This window comes from Marmota marmota, unplaced genomic scaffold (genome assembly GCF_001458135.2).
Source record: "Marmota marmota marmota unplaced genomic scaffold, marMar, whole genome shotgun sequence".
NCBI classification, from domain to species: domain Eukaryota; kingdom Metazoa; phylum Chordata; class Mammalia; order Rodentia; family Sciuridae; genus Marmota; species Marmota marmota.
In genome coordinates this window covers 31,537,905-31,558,636 of record NW_025999990.1, presented here as the reverse complement: position 1 = coordinate 31,558,636, position 20,732 = coordinate 31,537,905, and the positions used below count along the sequence as shown (strand labels likewise).

Below are 20,732 nucleotides of genomic sequence, written 5' to 3'. Positions count from 1 at the left end.
AAAGATTGTAGATGATACCTTCTTTATATAAAAGAATGTTACATAGTAAGTTATATCAACTAGTACAGCAACATTTAATACTCTAGAGCTCTATAAAATGGTAGCTAGTAACATTCATTATTTATAACAAAATAGAAGGCACCTATGTTTTAGCAACATAACTATAACATAAGTCCTCCAATAATGAATTCTGCTTATATTTAATTTGCATGAATACCTTAACAGTCCCTGAAGGTGCACTACACTAGCAAACTGGCATGAAAAAATGTATAAGGCTAGGCAACAACTTCTTTAGAATCGAATGGAATTCACATAATCTACTGAACAATAAGCAAGATAGACTTATTTCTTTTTTTATGTTATATACACACAGAATATTAAATGCATACATTTTATATATATCACACATATATAAATGTATACATACTTTTACATATGGATGCACACATAAGTACTTATTTTACAGATGTTTAAATATGGTACCCAATGTGCACCAACTTCTTAATAGTTAAATTTCCTTAAAATGAATAAACATGGTAGAGTACTGAAACACATTTTAAAAGAAAGCAAACAAAAATGAATAAAAACTATTAAATATCCTTAATTTTAGGTGGAATTAGAGTCCACAGAATGAAAGATAGATGCCACAAGCAGGAGAAAATTGACTTTCATTTTATATGAAATAGTTAATTTAAATATTTATAGAAATGAAGGATGTTGGTAGAAATTTGATATCAGTAGACCTCTAGTGGCTATTTGAGTAATTGATGATTTTGCCGTTTTCCCTCCCTGTCTGCTTCAGGATAAAACAAAAAGTGTTCACCTGCTCCAGGATATTATATCCCATGGAAATAGTACAAATAGTAACAGATATTGACTTACATATTGGAAACAACAAAGCATAAAAATAAATCTAACTTCCTAAGCGGACCACAAACCATCAAATAAAATTATTTTATTATTTTTACTCTTAAAAATGCCTTCATAGCTTTTAAATCTACAGATGTCTCATCACAAATTATTCATGTAAATTTTCCTAGTATTTCAGACTAATTGGAATACCTAGTCATTTTCTTAATGCCAAGATATTTTAATCAACATTTAAATGTGTGAGCAATAAATGCATAATTTCACTGGCAAGAGAGACAATACCTGAATTTATCTTTACATTAGAATAAAATGAACATTAATTTTTGGAGGATGGCAGTCATAACCCTATCAAGATTAGCCAGGTCACAGAAATTCACATTAGTGCACATAAATTGGATTATAATTAAAAGCAAAATGTGTAGGGCAGAATTAATTCTCTTCCAAATTTAAGTTGTTTTTATTAAGGATGGTTTTGCCCTTTGTTAACAAAGATAACTGTTAAAAAAAATCAAGGATATCTTCAAGCAGCAGCATTCCTGGGGGGACTCCACACTAGATTTTGTGGGCCTTAGAATGACTCCCATGAGTCAGTGACACACATCTTCAATGCCATTGCTTCAGCAGATCAATTATTTCCCCCAAGCAACAATGTGTTCATTTGTTACATATTATCAAATTATTGTTTAAGAAGATGGGTAGAATTCGATTAAATATTTAATAAAATATGCTCAAGACAGTTTGTCTATGTATATTCAGTCATGTGCTACCTAACAACTTTTTAGTCAATAATGGACCATATATATGGCACTGGTCCCATAAGATTACGTTGCGTAGTGACATCTTAGCTATCTTAATTTATATAAGTCCATTCTATGGTGTTCACACAAGGATGAAATCACCTAATGATACATCCTCAGAATATATCTCTGTTGATATATTACTTTATAATGACAAAGCAATAACCCAATTATTCATATGGGAGCAAAAACACAAACAGTTCAAAAGCATCTATTTTGATTGAGAGAACTTTAAAAATGCTAGTGAACACTTATAAAAGGACATAGGTATATATCAAACATAATATTTTATTTCCTACGAGTTATATTTTTAGAAAGGAAGGACATATAACCAGGTGCTAAATTTAAGGAAGCTGTGAACCCTGAGAAATTGTCATTTCTGACCTCTTCTCCAAACCTGATGATGGTTACTACTAACACATGCATTTCAGGTAAGATTGGTATAAATGCAAATGGAGACTAACTCAAGGATACAAAAAAGAGAGGGCATTTTTTCTTTTTAGTTGAAGTAAACTTATATGCCCACTTCTAGTCAGGAATGGAAACTTACCAAATGAAGGTAGTTCTGTCATTTCCAGCCAAGACTCAGCCTCTGTCAGGAATTCTAACCACCACCACTACCAGTTCCCTTCTTTCCTAGGAGACTGAATTACCTATTGTGTGAAGCCTGGGAAGGATGGATAGGGAGGAAAAGGAGGCCAGCCTTTTCTGCTTTGTCTTCCAAGGAAGAATAACTTTCTCATCAGCTGTCTATCCTGGCTGAAGATGCTGGTGATGACTATGACTTTGAATCAGAGTTTCCAGGTGACTGACTCATCCCAACCACAGAAATTCTGCCAGTTCACCCCCATGAGCTGCTTATTTCTGCTACCCCACCCCATGCTGGCACATGTATCTGTAAGATCTCCCTTTGGCCTAAGTTCCTAAGTACCTCATAATATTGATCCTGAACTCTTCGGTTGGCATACTGGACAGAGGACACCCCAGGAGGCCTTCAGTTTTCCTGACCACACATTGGGTAAGGAGACACACTCTTGTTCTGATCTTGTACAAATGTATTCCCATGAGCCTGCCATCCTAGCCTTGGCCACTAGGCTGTTTCCAGTGAACTTTGCATCTCAACTTTCTAAACTGCACTTTGCTACAGTGATTGAACTATTAACTTCTTTTGAAAGAGGAACAAAAAGAGTTCTTATGTAATTATGCATTTTTGTCCTTTACATACTTTATTCATTCAGACTTCTAGGCTTTCACTCCTATTTAAAGCTAAGTTTTTAGAATTCTATTTGATGTCTGGCTCTTGCCAGTGAAAACCATGGTTTAAAGATATATGTCTATGCTTTAATTTAAAAATAGGTACCTAAGCACTCAAAACCTAGCAATTGATTCTTTCTTATTTCTATGCCAGGCTTAACCTGAGGGCAGTTCACTTGGAAAGCCCTGGATTCTGCTTGAAGAGTAAAATGAATTAAAAGCTTAGCACACACAATTTAATATCAAAATATTGCCCAATTATAACTTAGTGGTTTACAAGGCATGAGAATTTGGCACGTTATTACTTCTGACTGTCATACTCTTGGTGCCTTCTGTCGTCTGTGGACTGTTTATTCTCTGGATCTCTGTCACTTCTTCTGAAGCATTTTCACCTCTTCCATCCCCAGGTTAAACAGGTGCCACTCACATGAGTCTCCTTTTCCTTTAGATTGTCACAATTTGTAATTATGTTCATTCCGGTGATTATCTTGTGCAAAGCTCTAGCCAATAATCTTTTTTGGTCAATAATATTTATTGCTAGTAACCATATTGTTTTATTGGTTCCTGTCATAGATTCCCTGTTAGCAAGACAAATATTGCCCCTAACTGAAAATGCGAAGCTCTTCGGCTAAGCTATGTGAAATGGCATGCACCAGGACACACAGGTTACATCATAGAACCGGGATCTAATCTTGGGTCTTGAAAACCCTGCTCCACTGCTTTGTTCATCATATAACAAAATTCTCATCCAACATTATCTTTAACAGTAGTTTGGGATCTTCTTTGCACAGAAATTTTAATAAACACTTGTTTAGTGTGGTTTAATGGAAAAGGCACAAAGTTTAGTTTTAAATGGAAATAATATGTTACACAAGAGATTATTTTATTAAACTGCATTATAGTTATTATGATATCACCTCAATAAGATAAGAAAAAGTCAAAATATCTAGTCTATAAAATTCTCATACTCAGAATAACACTTTTAGCTTTCTTTTGAGAAAGTAGGAAATGTTCCTTTATCTATAGCTACAAATGCAGAAGCTGGCCTATTTACAGACTGGCTAGCTGACAAGCCCTAAAAAACAAGTTAAGGCCATAAAGTATTTACAATCAGTGGACAAAAAATATGTTTAAGGGGTAACTGCTGATCTATTATTGCCCCTCAATTCATTTAATATAAGTTCTCAAAGCCACAATATCTCACAAGCCCTTAGTAAACTTTACTGGTCTAGTTTTGTTCTTTTTATAAATGCCAGAGATTTCAATTTATAATATTAAAAGTCTTCTTTTGAATATGGCATTTTGTTTTATATAGAAAGCTTGCTTACATTTAGGTAGGACTGAATATCCCATTATCATATAAGTCTACTTAACTATAACCTGGATATTTTCCACTTTGTGCACACTATAACATTCTTTAAAAAATGTTTATTAGAATAAAATGACCATTATTGTTACATAAAATGCATTATTTTAAGACACATGAATTGTGTGATTGATGTTTCAAATAGCCTCTTAATTTGGAAGCTTTATGTAGGAAAAATGGCACTCTTCATCAAAAAAGTATATATTTTATTGTTATTTCACACAAAGCAAAGCTGAAATGTTATAAAATAAAAAGCTTATAAGATAAGGTAAATCATTATTGGCATGAGTGGATGGTCATGAATAAAAAGTGTTTTTCATTCCCTTCTACCAAAGCTTAGAATCATTATTTAGAATAAAGCACAGTAAAATGAAATGAGAAGATTCAAAGTAATGAATGCAGCAGAGAAGGCGAGTCACCGTTTCTTATTGTCCTTTCCATGCAAGGAAAGAATAGGGTGGAATGAAAGAAACTGTCAAAAGTCAATTACATGTTTAACAGATAAAAGGAAATATGAATTTTAAACACAGGAAAATTATTGTCAAGGGATATTATTGAAATAAACAGAATTTAAACCTGCTACTCCAATGTTGGAAAGCTTTACAGAACCAATAGATTTTAATAGCTAGAAAAAACATATGTTTTCTTTTAAGAGACAAAGAAACAGAGTAAACATACTGAAAATAGGCAAGTATGGAAAACCACCTATAAGAAACCACTACAGATAGCTTAGAAAGCACAGGTTAAATGAAAATATGATCCAGAACATTAATTCTCGGGTCAGATAATAAGAACAAGATGGAATTACTGAGCCAGGATGTCATAAAACATGCAAACAGGCACAGGTTACAAAATATAATAAATGCAGTAGTCACAGAGGTGGGCAAGTGGAAATTTAGAAATTAATGTGTAAAGCCACAGGCTCCAAAATCAGAAGAGCTGTGTACCAATCCTGTTTCTGCCACTTAGCTATTGTGCTAACAGCAGGCAAATTAATTCATCTTAGTTTCTTCATCTATACCAAGAGAATAGTAACAGTGCCTACTTTATGGGACTCTTTTGAAAACTTCAAAAAATTCATGGCATTCAATAAGAAATTTTAATTTTCATCATTGTCTGTCATTATTTTCTGTCAAGAAATATCTTCAAAGAATAATTTGGTTTTATTTGATTAAATCAGGTAAGAGTTATTTTTCTTTCAATCCTGAATGTTGAACATGGCATTGCTGATAAACAAATTGCTGATGTTGTTGACATGTGTTTAGAGTATAAGCATTCCCTCATAGAGACCAATCCAGGACACTGATATATACCTTCAGAAGACAATCTCCACTGTACCTATAATGCTAATCTGGTTCCTCTTGACTGTTTCATCAACGATCTGAATAAAGGCAGACCTCAGCAGTCATGAGTTCCAATTTTTATTCTGTGTGATGCTAGAATCTGTTCTCCAAAATATTGTTATACCACAGTAACAATGATGTTAGTGGAATAAATCTCCACACTGACAGGCTGATGGCTGAAATTTAACAACAACAATAATAAAACAAAACCCTCAAAACTTTAAACATTTAAAATTTCTAAAAATATGATAAGCTGTTAAAGAAATTCCTAAGAAACTCTTCAGTACTTCAGGATCTCAGGATAAATTTTATGGAAAGCTCTTGAAGGAAAAAAATCATTATTGTTGAAACAGCTAATGTGTGTGTGCTCTTCTGTCTCCACACACACATACCTACATGTAAATAATACATATGTAAATCCAATATAGAGGAAGGAATAAGGGTTCTTCATAAAGAAGTGGGAAAAGAAGGACCTGTTAGTCTAACAACATTTTGGCAATCTCCATGAGCTTTCATGTTGACTATAGTTTCTTACCAAAGTCACGGCAGATTGGCAGGAAAAAGAAATCAGAGAAAAACTCAAGACAAGGGAGAAACTAGAAGAGTGGGAAGTCTGCTCCTACAGCAATCACTCTGGTTTTCTAACCACCCCTCCTATGCATATCTTGAAGTGAATGTGGCTCTTCAAAGATGGAGAGCCAGCTGGGAGAAGGATGAAGGTGTCTCCATCATTTTTTAATACTGTTTTCTATTCTGAGATAGCACTAAAAGTTTAGAGATATAGAGAAAATGAGACAAAATATAACCATATGGGAAGAGAGAGAGAGAGAGAGAGAGAGAGATCCTAGAAGGATGAACAGAGTATTTAGGAACTAAAACGAAGTTGAGAGAGAGATTGTCTAAGCTTTTCATTTACAAACATAGAAATGGTGACCAACTACATTAATAATTCTTAAATCAGGCTGCAGAACTAGTTTCCAACAGAGCTATGATAAGAAACTGGTCTCTTGATTCACAGGTAGGAGTGTGTTCATGCTGCCTTTTTAATGAACTCACTTTAAGATTTTAGGACTAGTTTATTGTTTCATTGCTCCTGAGAAGATTTGGAAGGTTGACAAGGGAAACTGTGTAGGTAAGAAAAGCCCAACTGCATATCTCATGTTTGGCAAGAAAGACTGAATCCAAGAGTTGAGTGAACTTTTATTGCAGAAGTAAGTAGAAGGGGAAAAAAATTTCAAAACATTACTTCAATTCAAAAATATTAATATCCTAGTATATGTCAAACATTGGGCTTGGCTCCAAATGGATTATGCAAAGATGCGTAAGATAGATCCTATTTCCTGCCTCCAACTCACCCCAGTCAACTGCAGAAGTGAAACTGATAAGAAAATAATTATACTACAAATTTATAATAAATACAACAAAACATCCTTCCTTTCAACCCCTTTCTTCAATACCCTCCAGCTGTTCTTTCCTTTTATCAAAGCACAATGTAACTATCATCCCTGTAAACCTAATAATGAGATTTTTATGGTCAATTTGGCCCTGTGTTATAGTTGATTTATTAGTTTGCTGAGCTGTCATGCAACAACAGTTTCAAAGCTTGTTCAATACAAAAATTATTGAATCATTGAATTGCCTAAAGACTAATACTGTTTTCTAAAAATGTAATAGTAAGCTGACCCAAACTAGCAGAAGCAAGTTATAAAGAAGCACAGCATGTTGTTGAGTTTGTAGTGAGAGTTTATGAAGGATAGCTGGGTAATAGTAATGACAAATGAAAATATTAGGAACAAAAGGCAGTGGGAAAATACAGGTGATTGTGATTGTACAGTATGCTTGGACACATGAATTCACAGGTTCAAATGTATTTGAATAGATACACAAAAGTTCTATATTTCTTAACATCTCTCCAGAGTCATGTGGATTCACCTTATATATACATTATTAGAGATATAACTTAATATTCTAGGACTAAAATGTCTTGCCTCTGCTACTTAGTTCTAACAGAATTTTTTCGTCTCCTTGATGTGCTGAAACATTGAATGTTGGAAGCATGCATTCATGGACCAGAAAACATGGTTGTGAAAATCATGACAAACCAAGAAAGCAATATCTCAAAACAAGAACAGTACAATTCATTAATCTGACATTCTACTCTAATCTGAGTAATTTCTCCAAAGCCTGTCTGAAACAAAGCCAATTTCCCCCATTTTCCAGATCAGGACTTAGCTAAAATGGGACTGGTCTGTGGGCTGTGGCAAGATTAAAACAGAAATAAATAACTAAAGTTGCTAACCAACTACTCATTTATATGAAAAATCACTTATGTAATGTAAATAACATACCAAAAGACAGAATCTTGAGAAAAGTAGAGCAGATTTTCAAATAATCTGACCCCAAATAAGAAAATAAAATTCCCTGAAAAACCACTTAAAATAAAATGCATAACTATCTTTTTTCCATACTTGTGCTTTAGATGTAAATCAAATTGATCTTTCTTCTTCTGATTCTGGAAATGAGAATTATTGCTTGAAAACAATTTAAATGATTAAATACATACATATACACACCCAAGTACATACATAAGAATATTACAAAAAGATTTAACAATAGAAATTTCTTCCAGTTCATATAACATTGGAACTGCATGTTACTTACATTTTACATTACTTATAAAGGGAATTTATATTTCTGAAAATTAAGATATAATTCTTCATAAAGTAATTGTCATAAAGAGAGATTTCTAAATGCTTCATCAGTTTAACTACATTGACTCACAATAACTAATAAAATAAATTCATGACATGAATTATTCTTAAGACAGCATTAGAATAGCTTGAATTAAAGAAAAAACAGTGGTATTGTGTCATTTTCCAGGTAAGTCCAGAAGTACATGCAAGTTAAAAATTAAAAATAGTAACTCTGTAAAGAAAATATGCAGCTTTGATATGAAATATTTTATTACATTTATTTTTAAAAATTATTTTAACATTTTATTTTGCTCCATGAAAAATTTTCTAAGCAATTAAAGGTAAACAAATATGCAGAATAATGAAAATGTCTTATATGAGACAACAAAATCTCACTAGGGAATTTGGTGTTCAGCCTGAAAAAACATTTTAATAGCTTTTCTAATTAAAACTCACCATCATAAAAATTTAACCACTAAATTTAATTTCCTACTAAGAATTCTGTTTTACATCATTTTTATTAAAACATGTTTTATAAGATTTTCAAACAAAATTAAATGGCAAATAGTAGTTATTTTTACTGCTGGTTTATTTACTTTAATAATTACATGAAACTATTCTATTCAGCCAAATTAGATGCAATTTAAATCAAAAACCTATTTTTACTAAAATTTTATTCACATAGACACTAAGCAGTAAAAATTATTGCATACTGTGTGTGTGTCCTTAAATTACATCCTGTGTGCATGATGTTCATATAAATGATTAAAAACAAAATGAAAATTTCTTAGACTACTAGAGGAGTGTTTTCAAAAATTCTTAAAGAATACTATACATCACTGTTGAGAGCCACAGCCGAAGGGGCCCCAGCAAACTTCCAGCTGCCAGCTGATGATTGGCTCACAGCGGCCCCAGCAACATCTAGCTGATTGGCTCCTCTGCGGTGATGCTCATTGGGCTGTTTCCCTGCCCTTTCAGACCACGGAGCTGCTCATTGGGGGACTTTTTTGGCTCCGCCCACATGACCCAGCCAATCGGCCTCAAGAGCAGGAGGATTGTGGGAGGTGGAGAGAAGCTTGTGTGGGAGAGAGAGGCTTGTGGAAAGCCGGTGGTGGCAGTTGAGGCTCTGAGGATTTTTCCTGAGAGGCTGTTTTGTTTGGCGTGTGTGGTTCTAAAAATAAAGTTAGTTTCTTTTGACAAGTGGCTTCTGATTGTGCCCAGCCAGACTGCGGCACATCACAATTATCATTAACTAAGAAACAGAGCTAAATGAAACCCATACAAACACCAGAAGGTACTGGTTAAAGTTAGCATTTGAGCAGGCAGGGCACCAACTTGATTTGCACTTTAGACTGTTACCATTTGACACTCCAGATCAGCTGGATAGAATCATGAGGAGTATCTTCAAAATAATAGTTAGAACATTGGCTCCAACACTTTTATCCTGCATGATAGTCATAAACCATCTCATCTGAGGTTGATCGTATGAATTTGTATTTTTTTAAAATAAATTCCTGATGTAGGGTATGTATGCTTTCAGCTGACCATATATTCTAAATTAGAATACAAAAATTGGTGAAACTCCCATTAGTAGGTTTCTTTACCCACTTATTTATCTCACAATTATGTAATTTTATTTTTAATATATTCCCCTCAATACTTCCACAGGACTATGACCATTTTACGGGTGTACGAGTTACAATATACATGGTATATGTGTGTGCGCATCATTGTTGAAACAGAAATACACCTTGATTTAAAACATGTTTTGCTTTTGTATCCTTCATTTTCTAATCTGAGTTATTTTAGAGTCTTAACAATTAAGTTGAACCAACGAAATATGAAAATCCCAGTAGTTTATTTTATGCTGTTAACTCAGAAAAACAATTAAATTTGTTCTTAGAAAATTGCACCTCTATCAAATGAGGTCAAATGCTTATTTTGAAATTAAACTTTGTCTGTTTCTAAATCTGACACTTTTGCCAGATACTCTTTAAAAAATAAAAATCAGACTTTATACATACATATGTATATATGTATTTATATTTATATCAGACTATATATATACACACACATATATATGTATTTATGTTGTAGTAAAGGGAAAAGATTCCCACTTTGAAAGCCAAAGGGCCCAAAGAAAATATGTAAGATAGACAAATGGAACATGGAAAATATTTAATATTTAAATAGATTTCTTAATACTACCTCCATTTATTTAATATATATTATTATTGTTATCTTCATCATTATTCTTATTATATGAAGGAAGTACACTAGATTATTACTGTACATAATATTTGCACATCCCTGCAAGCAGAAATCTAGCTGGATTCTAAAAGGGGATATTTGTTCTAGTCATTTACTCCAATCTAATTAGACCTTGAAGGGTGAAAAAGATATCAGTGAGATTTGATTTTTCCCAGGGATCTTCAAAGTAAGAAACTATTCAAAATTTTGGAAGTTAACTTCTGACCTATTGACATTAGAAGCCATGTCATAAAAAGCCATAGCTTTTTAGTGATTTTATTAGAAAGTTAGCAATTCAAATAATTAGAATGCAGAATATTAGTCTATGACTTAATTAACCTAGAATATATTTATAAACAGTATTATTTAGAATAATAACTTATTTAATTTTTATTAAACTCTATTTAATTTTTGCTATTTCGGGTTAAAAATTTACCTATTCTTAGCAGTGATATATAAACTAAAGATCCTCACTCTACCTTATAATTATCCATAATTGCTAATATTAAAAAAGATATATGTACATGCTATAGTTTAATATTTGTATGCAGGTTAGCCACTCAATTTCAATTCAATTTTTTCCATTTATCAAAATAATCTGGCCAACTGAAGCATACAAAAACATTTCTATAATGCAAATATTATGAGGAAAAGGAAAGATTTTCAAATTCTGGAAAATGAACTATGCATTTACAAATGCAAACAGAATTATCAAATATATCCTTGAAAGAAAATTTGCCTAGATTATGCATTTTAAAAGTTCATCATATATAGAAGTTGAAGCTAATATTGAAGAACCAGCTCTTAAGGAATTCTGTTCACAAGTCCTCCTCCCTCTTTGGTTGTTTCTATATATTACCATATCCACTTTGCCTGTACCAAATGGGAAAAAAAAAACTATGTTAAAATAATCTCTATATTACTTTGTTGATTGAATTGACATATCACCATCAAACAGCATTGTTTGCTTTCTCAAGAGCAACACATTATATGATGTCAAAAGTAAATCACAGGAAATAGTTCTAAAAAGAAATGCACACATTTTCTACTCCAATCCATTATTTTTAAAGTTGATTAAGTTGAAATGCTGAGAATTTAGAAGTATGCCTCAACTTCCCTTTGTATTCCTATTTATCAATTTTATAGAAAAAGATATAATTTATTGTAACTAAAAAATACAGAAATCCTTTTCTATACTAATGATCTTTGCGAGTTTACTAAATCACATATATTCCCTTACAAAAAATACCAGGAATTTATTTCATACTGTTAACTCAGAAAAGCAATTAAATTGGTTCTTGGAAAATTGTCCTTCTGTCAGATGAAGTCAAATGCTTATTTCAAAATGAAACTTTATGTCTGTTTCTAAAACTGATGCTTTACTTTTGGTCAAATACGCCTTTTAAAATAATCTCAAATAATATTACAGAGCTGTAAGTAGCAAAACCAGCATAGTATTAACACCAAACTAGACCAATGGAATGGAAGACATAGAGACAAACCACAAACCTACAGCCGTCTACTATTTGACAAAGGTGCCGCAAATATATCTTGCGGGAAAAGGTAGCCTTTTAACAAATGGTGCTGGAAAAAGTGAATAACTCTGTAGGAAAATGAAATTAGACCCCTCCCTTTCAACCTGCACAAAAGTCAAATCTAATGGGTCAAAGACTTAAGAATTAGAGACCAGATTACAATTTCTAGAAGACGACAGAGGGTCTATATTCCATCAGACAGGTGCTTCTGGAACCAACTTCCTTCACAAGACTCCCAAAGCACAAAAAATAAAACCAACAATCAATAATTAGGATGGCACTTTTTGACAGTTTCTGCACAACTAAGGAAAAAATTAGGAGCAAGAAGAGAGAACCTACAGAATGAGAAAAAATCAAGGTCCGCTAATCCTCTGATATGGGATTAATATTGAGAATATACAAAGAACTCAAAAAATTTAACATCAAAAAACCAAATAACCCAACCAATAAACGGGCAAAAGAACTAAACAGAAATTTCTCAGTAGAAGAAACACAAAAGGCTAATAAATATATGAAACAATGTTCAACACCTCTACAATCAGGGCAATGCAAATCAAAACTAATAGAAAGATTTCATCTCATTCCAATCAAAATGACAGTGATCAAGAATACAGACAACAATAAATGCTGGAGAGGTTGTAGGGTTAAAGGTACACTTGCACATTACTGGTGGGATTGCAGTTCTAATGCAACCACTCTGGAAAGCAGTATAGAGATTCCTCAAAAAAAAAAAAAAAGTAGGGATAAAACCACTATATAACCATGCTATCCTACCACTGGTTTATTTCCCCAAAATATATAAATATTGGCATACTACAAAGAACAACCACATCAATGTTTATAGCAGCAGAATCTACAATAGCTAAATTGTGGAAATAACCCAGATGTCTGTTAATAGATGAATAGATTTAAAAATTGTGGCATACACACACACACACACACACACACACACAGGAGTTCTACTCAGCCACTGAAAAGAACAAAATCATGGCATTTGCTATAAATGGAAGGAAATGGGGAATATCATGATAAGGGAAATTAGCCAAATTCAGAAACTCAAAGATAAAATGTTTTCTCTCATATGCTGAAGCTAGAGTAAAATAAAGGAAAGTGGGTGGGAATAGGAAGATTACATAAGAAACCAATCAAATATAAATTAATAGATGAGTGAAAAAAGTCTAGTAGACTAGAGGAAGAAAAAGGGGAGGCATCTATATGATGAAAGGGAAAAGGTGGTGGGAAAAGGAGTGATCATGAACTGAAATTGATTTCTTTGCATGTATGAGTATGCTGGGATGAACCCAACTACTATGTATAACCATAAAGTTCTCATAAAAAATTTTTAAAAAACCATTAGACAATAAATAACCAATAAATTATCTGTTTTTAGATGACATTCATAATAACTGAACAATTAGGAGAATGCTTTCTTTTTTCGCTATACTCTTCCAAATTTCTGGGATCTGAGATTCAAAGGGTAGCTTAAGAGGCAATATTTTTATCTCTAATCCACTTAAAGACTAGACAGATCATAGGCACTTAAAACTGGAGAATACATGAATACAAGTTGCTCTGGATTTTAGGTCTGAAGAGTTTTTTGGAATTCTGAGAGCCACAGACAAGGTATAGCAAAGCTGCCCTCAGAATAAGCTCCTCGGACCCCACAACACCTTCGAGGATGTTATGCTTTAAGAGTAAATCAAATGTAGATAGCACCTTTAAATGATTCTAACCTACAGACATTATTTTAAAATCCTATTAAAATTTTAAAATAGTTTCAGATATATTCCTCTAAATCAAAGATGAGAGTAAAATATTTTCTGTGCATATATTGGAGTTTCTGTGTCTTTTTTCTTATCATTATTTCTTATTGAGTTGGGAAAGCCATATGAACTTCAAATAAGTAAAAGGAGCTAAATCTTGAACTATTATTCTCGCTACCAATCTTTCATCCTTTATATCTTTTTTTTTTTTAAATTTATCTATTATCCAACTTGGGGCAAGGCATTTTCTTGATTCTTTTTTCTGGAAACACATAGCATATATATCATATATATCTCTCCTTTGGCATTTCATGAATAGAATGCATATGCTTAATAACTACAGTGAAACAAAAACTGAAAAAAAATTTTTTAACTCTCCATTTTATATAGTACCCAGTATAAAGACATCATTAACCTGCTTATGTTATAATTATTAGGGAGAATTTTTAAAACTCACAGTATCCTACTTCAACATATTTTTAAAATAAATCACTTAATTTTAAAGAAAAATAGAACATTTTAATTTAACCTTTAAAATTTTGTATTGTTCAAACTGCAGTTTCAGCCAATTATTAAAATAGAGTTTCTCCTATAATTTACCCCCAAATTTGGACTTAAATATATGTGTTAGGGTTGCAGAGAAAGACATTTAACTACCAGTCAAAATAAAATAACACTCAAGATCTACCCTGTCTGATAGAGTAGCTACCGTCACAGGTGGCTACTTAAAATCACATTAATATTAATTTAAATGATGTAATTTTGAATAGCTCCTCAGTCTTGCTAACCATATTTCAAGGACTCATTAGTCACAACTTGGATAGTGACTACCCATTCATTGGACAATTCAGTCATGGGACATATCTATCTTTGCAAAAGTCTATTGGGCAACACTAGACTTTTCTCCAATGTTTACTTTTAAACTTCTCTTCATTGTTTCTCTTCCGTTTCCATCTTCTGACTTCTTACTAACTGCCTTTTCCTGCCTCTCGAGTTGTTCTTAAATCTGACCCACCAGGGAACATCCACAGTACCTGAAGATAACTGTAGTTGACACACCTGGGGGGAAGGAGCTTTTATCATGCCTTGATATAGGCTATGATTCTGGTAAACATCCTATAATGAACAGAAAAATTCCCCCACCCCAGACAAAGGGTTATGAGTCAATTGTGCCAAGGTTGAAAAACCTGGACCCACACTATACTCTAGCTTGAGGCCAATTTTGCCACGTTTACTAAAAATTTGGTCACCATAGTCTATGCCTTTTGATTACTCCCCCCAAAATTAATGCACACTGTCCTCAACAAAACAATACACCTTGCCCACTGAGGCCTAGCACCCAAACTCCCCACTAATCTGAAAAATATACTTAAAGCTTCATTACTATAAATTCATAATTTTCCAGAAGAAGAAACTTTCTCAAACTGATTAGATTAACGATTTTTATTCCTTTAGATTATGTGCTACATGAGGGCAAAGTCTGTGTCTTTTCTATTTTTATTTTTTTTCCTGCTGCAATATATATATATATATATATATATATATATATATCTTAACTCTTAGAGAAAAAGTAGGGAGAACAAAGCAAGAAACATGAGTTACTCTCATAGAACAATGATGACAAAAATCATCTGAGTATGTACATATGTGACTCAGTATGTGTGTATGTATACAGGGAAAATAAGGATTATACAGTAGCTTGGCAATATGAATTACTTAAGGGAGTGTCACTGTTATAGGAAAGAAGAAAGAAAAGAAAAAATATACAAAACTGTTACAAATCATGATCAAGGTTGAAAGTTATATTTGAATCAAACATTTAAAAATAAATAAATAAATAACAGATTATTTAAGAACTATCTGAAATGGAACAGATGAAAGGAAAAGCATGAGAAGACCCATTAATTAACAGATTTGCAGTCTCGAAGAGAAACAGCTAATCAGTCAGAAATAAACTGTTTCATATAGTAGTAAGTCCTCTGAAAAATTCTGGCAATTAGGAAATAGGTTGATAGAGACAGTCCTGAGTGCTGAGAAGATATAGGGAGTTAGGGAACTGAATTTTTGATTCAGTGGATATTACTGAAAGCGACAAGATTAGACGTGGCAGCCTAGGCAGAGAAGATAGGGAGAGAGTTAAGGAGTGCACTCTGGCATCCACAGACTAAGACATAGAAAAGCAGCTCAAGGAGATGACTGAGAAAGCAAGCCCAGGAGCAATCAAAGGGGAGGTTTTCCCTTAAATATCAGTTCTAGGGGAGATGATAACCAAGGGTCAACCCATGAATCAGCAACACAAAGTCTGCTGATGGTCCTCTTGAGAACAATGAAGAGGGTTGGCAAGGACGAACACCTACCTGAGATGAACACTACTGAGATGAGCCCAAAAGTGTAGAGATAAGGAAGTGAGATGAAAGGCAGTGAGTTTACCTGTAAAGTATATTGTGGGGGTGGTACAGGTGACAGAGGCAATAAATGAAGCAGCACAATGGGATGGACCATGGTTTTAATGATTTTTTGTTTTCAAGTTCATGTTGAAACTGTCCCCAATTCAAATGTTTTAAGAGGTGTGGCCTTTGGAAGTTGATTGGGTCATGAGGGTTCCATGTTTATGAGTGGGAGTGGGATTAGGTACTCTTACAAAAAACACTCGTCAGAATGAATGTACCTTTCTTGCCTACCCCTCTTGCTCCACCCCATTTTCCACCCTGTGAGGACACAGATTCCTCAAACTCTGGAGGAGTCAAGAGCAAGCTGCCACACTGCAGGTGAAGATTGAGCTCTCTCCAGACTCAACCTGCCAGTGTCTTGTGTCTTGGACTTTCAGTTTCCAGTACTGGGAGAAATAAATTTCTCTTCTTTAAGAATTTCCCAGTGTCAGGTATTTTGTTTCAGCAGCATAGACAAAGACAGTGTCCTTGAAGGTTTTTTAAGAAGTCATGTTTGTGCACTTATTTTAATAAACTAGCTGGATGGAAAAAAAAAAATCCCTAATTCAGGAGAAAGAAACAAAATTGCAAGTGAAAACTCAATGAAAAGAAGGAAAAACATCCAATATGTAAGGAAAAGGTCAGGCCCAGACTGGAGAAGAAACAGATATGTTCTTACCTCAAAGCATACATCAATGTATCATGACAAGGTGCTTTCCCCTAAGGATAATTCTGAAGCTATTCCACTGCATCTTATTAAAATCAATACAGAAATTGATCACACCAGTTGTGCACAAGCCAAAGGTTCATGACTGGCGATTCCAAACAAGAAAACAATGAGTTTTGGTGGTGGGAGACATGTATGTAAATTCTCCAAATAATAGACTAAAAATGATGAGAATATAAATAAGTGAAACACATAAAAATATTTGAATAGAGTGATATATATTAATATTTTAGTTATTCTATTAAAATGGAGACATTTAATCATCATTAAAAAAAAAAAAAAAACTCCAAGAAACAAACATCTGGTGTTTTCTTCTCCAGTCTAGGCCTGACCTTTTCCTTACATATTAGATGTTTTTCCCACTTTTTATTGAGTTTCGCTTGCAATTTTGTTTCTTTCTCCTGAATCAGGGATTTTTTTTTCACCCTGCTGGGTGTGGCAGTAATCCCAGGGACTCACAGTTTGAGGCCAACCTCAGCAATTTAGCAAGGCTTTAAGCAATTTAGCAAGACCCTGTCTCAAAATAAAAAAATTAATTAAAAAGGACATGGGGTGTAACTCAGTGGTAAAGTGTCCCTGAGTTCAATCCCCAGTGTTGGGGGGAAAAAATTCCAAGGAATGTGTACTCATGTTTTTAAGAAAAAAAAAGAGGTAATTTTTATCTAAACCAGAAGAACTTCATACTGCAATAGCTATTATACTGTTTAGCAAAACAACCCATGATTTTAAAGTCACTGATAATCAATGTTCTTCTTTTCTCATATCTCACACCAACAAGACATCAATGTTGTTTAGTAGCATTTAAAATGAGAAAAAACAAAAGTCCTCTTTTTTTGTATCCTTAAATCTGGAGAAATATTAAGCTTTGCCAACATAGACAGAATTTAAAAAGCAGCTAGAAATACAGCTAATTTTTGCATTTTTAAATAAAATTTCAAAGAAAACAAGATCCCCCTAACTCTAGCTGTAGGCACAAAACTAAGCAGTCAAAAAGTTCATATAAACTTGTTAATTATAGAAATAATAAACTAATTTTGAACAAAATTGGTCAATTTCATTCTATTTATCACCTTTGTTTTTTTCATCCATGATTATCCAAATAATGTATATTTACTTCCATACATAAGCTAATACTTCCAAAGAAAAAAAATCTACAATAATAGTTGTCAGAGATCTATATAACTTTCAGGCCTAAAGCATTAAATACCATCTCAACTTTGCTAAATTATTCAGTTTTCTTCATAGTAAGAATAGTAGGATGGTTTAAGCATCTTCAACAGACTCAGCAATAGGAGTTCACAATATTTTCTTTCCTTTCCTTTGCATTAAGTTAGCTCAAATAATAGCAAAATATCTTCTTACTGAAAAAAATGATTCTGATAAAATTGTACTTTAACATCCAGTGTTTTTAATTGCAACTGGTCTTTTAGGTAAGTGAAAAACACCCAAATGAAGCTTTTAATCATTTTAAACTTTTAATTCAGTCAGAAAATGATGTTCTAAGAATCCAAAGCTGGAAAATATTATAGAAACCCAAACTACATCAACAAAAGACATTTTAAATTCAGGGAGCAAGACATGGGTATGCTTAGATTTTATAAATGATATATTTTTATAAATCAGTCTAACACTTTAGGTTTGAACAAGTACTTAAATCTAAAAATAATTGAGTGGATGACATAACCTGAGTAAAGAGAAAAACGTCCCCATGGAAACCAATTTTTTAAAAAATGGACACAAGAGTTACAAGGGGATTATCGTTTTAATAGATTCTGACTCACTGTTGGTTTTTGTTGTTTTATTTGTTTTTTTCAATTTGAAAGGCTTACCATCTTGCTGGCCATGAAGAGTCTGGGGACTTTGCATTCTTTCCTCAAGATTGGAGCTAAGATCAGAGTTCACAGCTGACATCCGTGTTGAGTCACTCATGTCAAATTCATCACTTTCTATTGAACTTTCATCCTGAAAATGGTTTTAAAATAACATCAAGTGTCATAAAATATACTACATTCAAACAATGACCATTTTATCTACATGGTCAATTAGAGGTTATCCAGTAATAAGCTTTTACAGAACTCAGTAAAATACATTCATGCTAATAGATGATTGAAATAACAATGAAGTGATTTCTTCTTTCAAGCAATTTTAAGATTGGTGAATATTCAAACAATATATGTATGCACATGCATATTTTAAAGACAAAATAATGTTTAGGGAGAATGTAGTTTGGAAAATAGCTTGAGGAGTTAAAGAATGAATTTTTTCAGCAAATACCTCCTAAAAATGTCAACCATAAAATATGACATAAAGAGAAATATAAGCTTTTATTAAAAACAAAATGACTTGATAAAATATTATAAAAATAAATCTTAAAATGAAGTAGGAAAGTTTTTCATAAAAATTTTCACTGGCAAACAGGATTGAGTCTAATAATAGACAAATACACATGTCTAGAGTCAAAATCTGCATTTGACATATAGCAAGGCAATCTTGATATATCATCAATCTTTGCTTATAAGTGAATATAAACTGCACTGCCACCATAAAACATGAGTTCTAAGTAAAATTGTGCAAGATTCATTTAGGAAAATCAGTTCACAAAATGGCTTAATTAGCAAAAGGTTATTTCACCAAATGACAAATTCAATAAAAACCTATAAAATATTAACTTGAACTAAATCTAGGATATTTTGCTTTAGTCATTTCACCAAAGCAAACTCCTTGGAGAACCAATTTTTTGATAAACGATGTGCTTAAAGAGCAAGGAGTGCTGAGAAACCTGGGTCAAATGTAAATGTTTCTTCAAAATCACCAAGCTAGACTTTAATTTGTAAATGTTTGAACTTAATGTTTAATATTAATAATTAGCAGCTGCAATGTGAGTGCTGCATTTTTTTTTTCAGACACTGGTCTTCCTATCTGCTCACTCAGTCATCAACACAATCTGTAAGCTAGGAACTATGATTCACACAATTCTATTAATGAAGAACTTGAAGCATAAAGAAATTAAATAACTGTCCCTGCTACATATCAGAACAAGGACTCATATGAAGTCACCCGGGTTTGAGGAAACAGTTTCTTTGAATAGGAAGAGTTACCTTGGTTTCAAAAAATAACATGCTGGTATCAGCAAAGAAGCTGCCATTGTTAGGGAGCAGGAGAGTTCTAGTAGACTAATAAACTGGCCTTCATAGGTTCATAGGTCAGGCCCAGGTGATTTTGATGCCAATTCTTCACCAAAGGTCTGATTGTGTCTAGGTTTGCTAAGTAGCACTGGCTCTTCATTAATTCAGTAAGGAAATGCTACCTTGGAAGACCTTTGGGCAATCTGTCACATAGACTTCTGGTGACATGAACTTTCTCTTAGTACATTGTTTTTCACAATTCTAAGAAAATCCAAAGTGTATCTGTGATTGATTTTATATATATATATATATATATATATATATATATATAAATATGTATATACAATCTTATGAAAAATCCTAAATGATTAATTCAGTCACACATTATTTAGTAAAACAATGGATACAAATTTATGAGCAGAAAAATGGCATGTTCAGAAATGAGAAAATTAATTTGCCTATTAATTTGTGTAAGGTAGGACTGGTGTGGGAGAAATTGGAGGTGGGTATATATTTCATAAGATTGTATATACACATTATATATAATGTGTATATACATACACACATATAAGAAAAGAAA

The 20,732-nt window shown here is 32.9% G+C and overlaps 1 protein-coding gene across 6 annotated transcripts in view; it reads right to left on the bottom strand.

Annotated features, from left to right (window-relative positions):
- The window catches only part of Nol4 (nucleolar protein 4), a 302,493-nt gene that overhangs the window by 183,893 nt on the left and 97,868 nt on the right, over positions 1–20,732 (bottom strand). For all 6 annotated transcript variants that reach the window (XM_048806380.1, XM_015482245.2, XM_015482246.2 and 3 more), the window contains one exon: positions 18,857–18,989. In XM_048806380.1, coding sequence (XP_048662337.1) covers positions 18,857–18,989 — 133 coding nt within the window. The remainder of the gene's footprint in view (positions 1–18,856; positions 18,990–20,732) is intronic.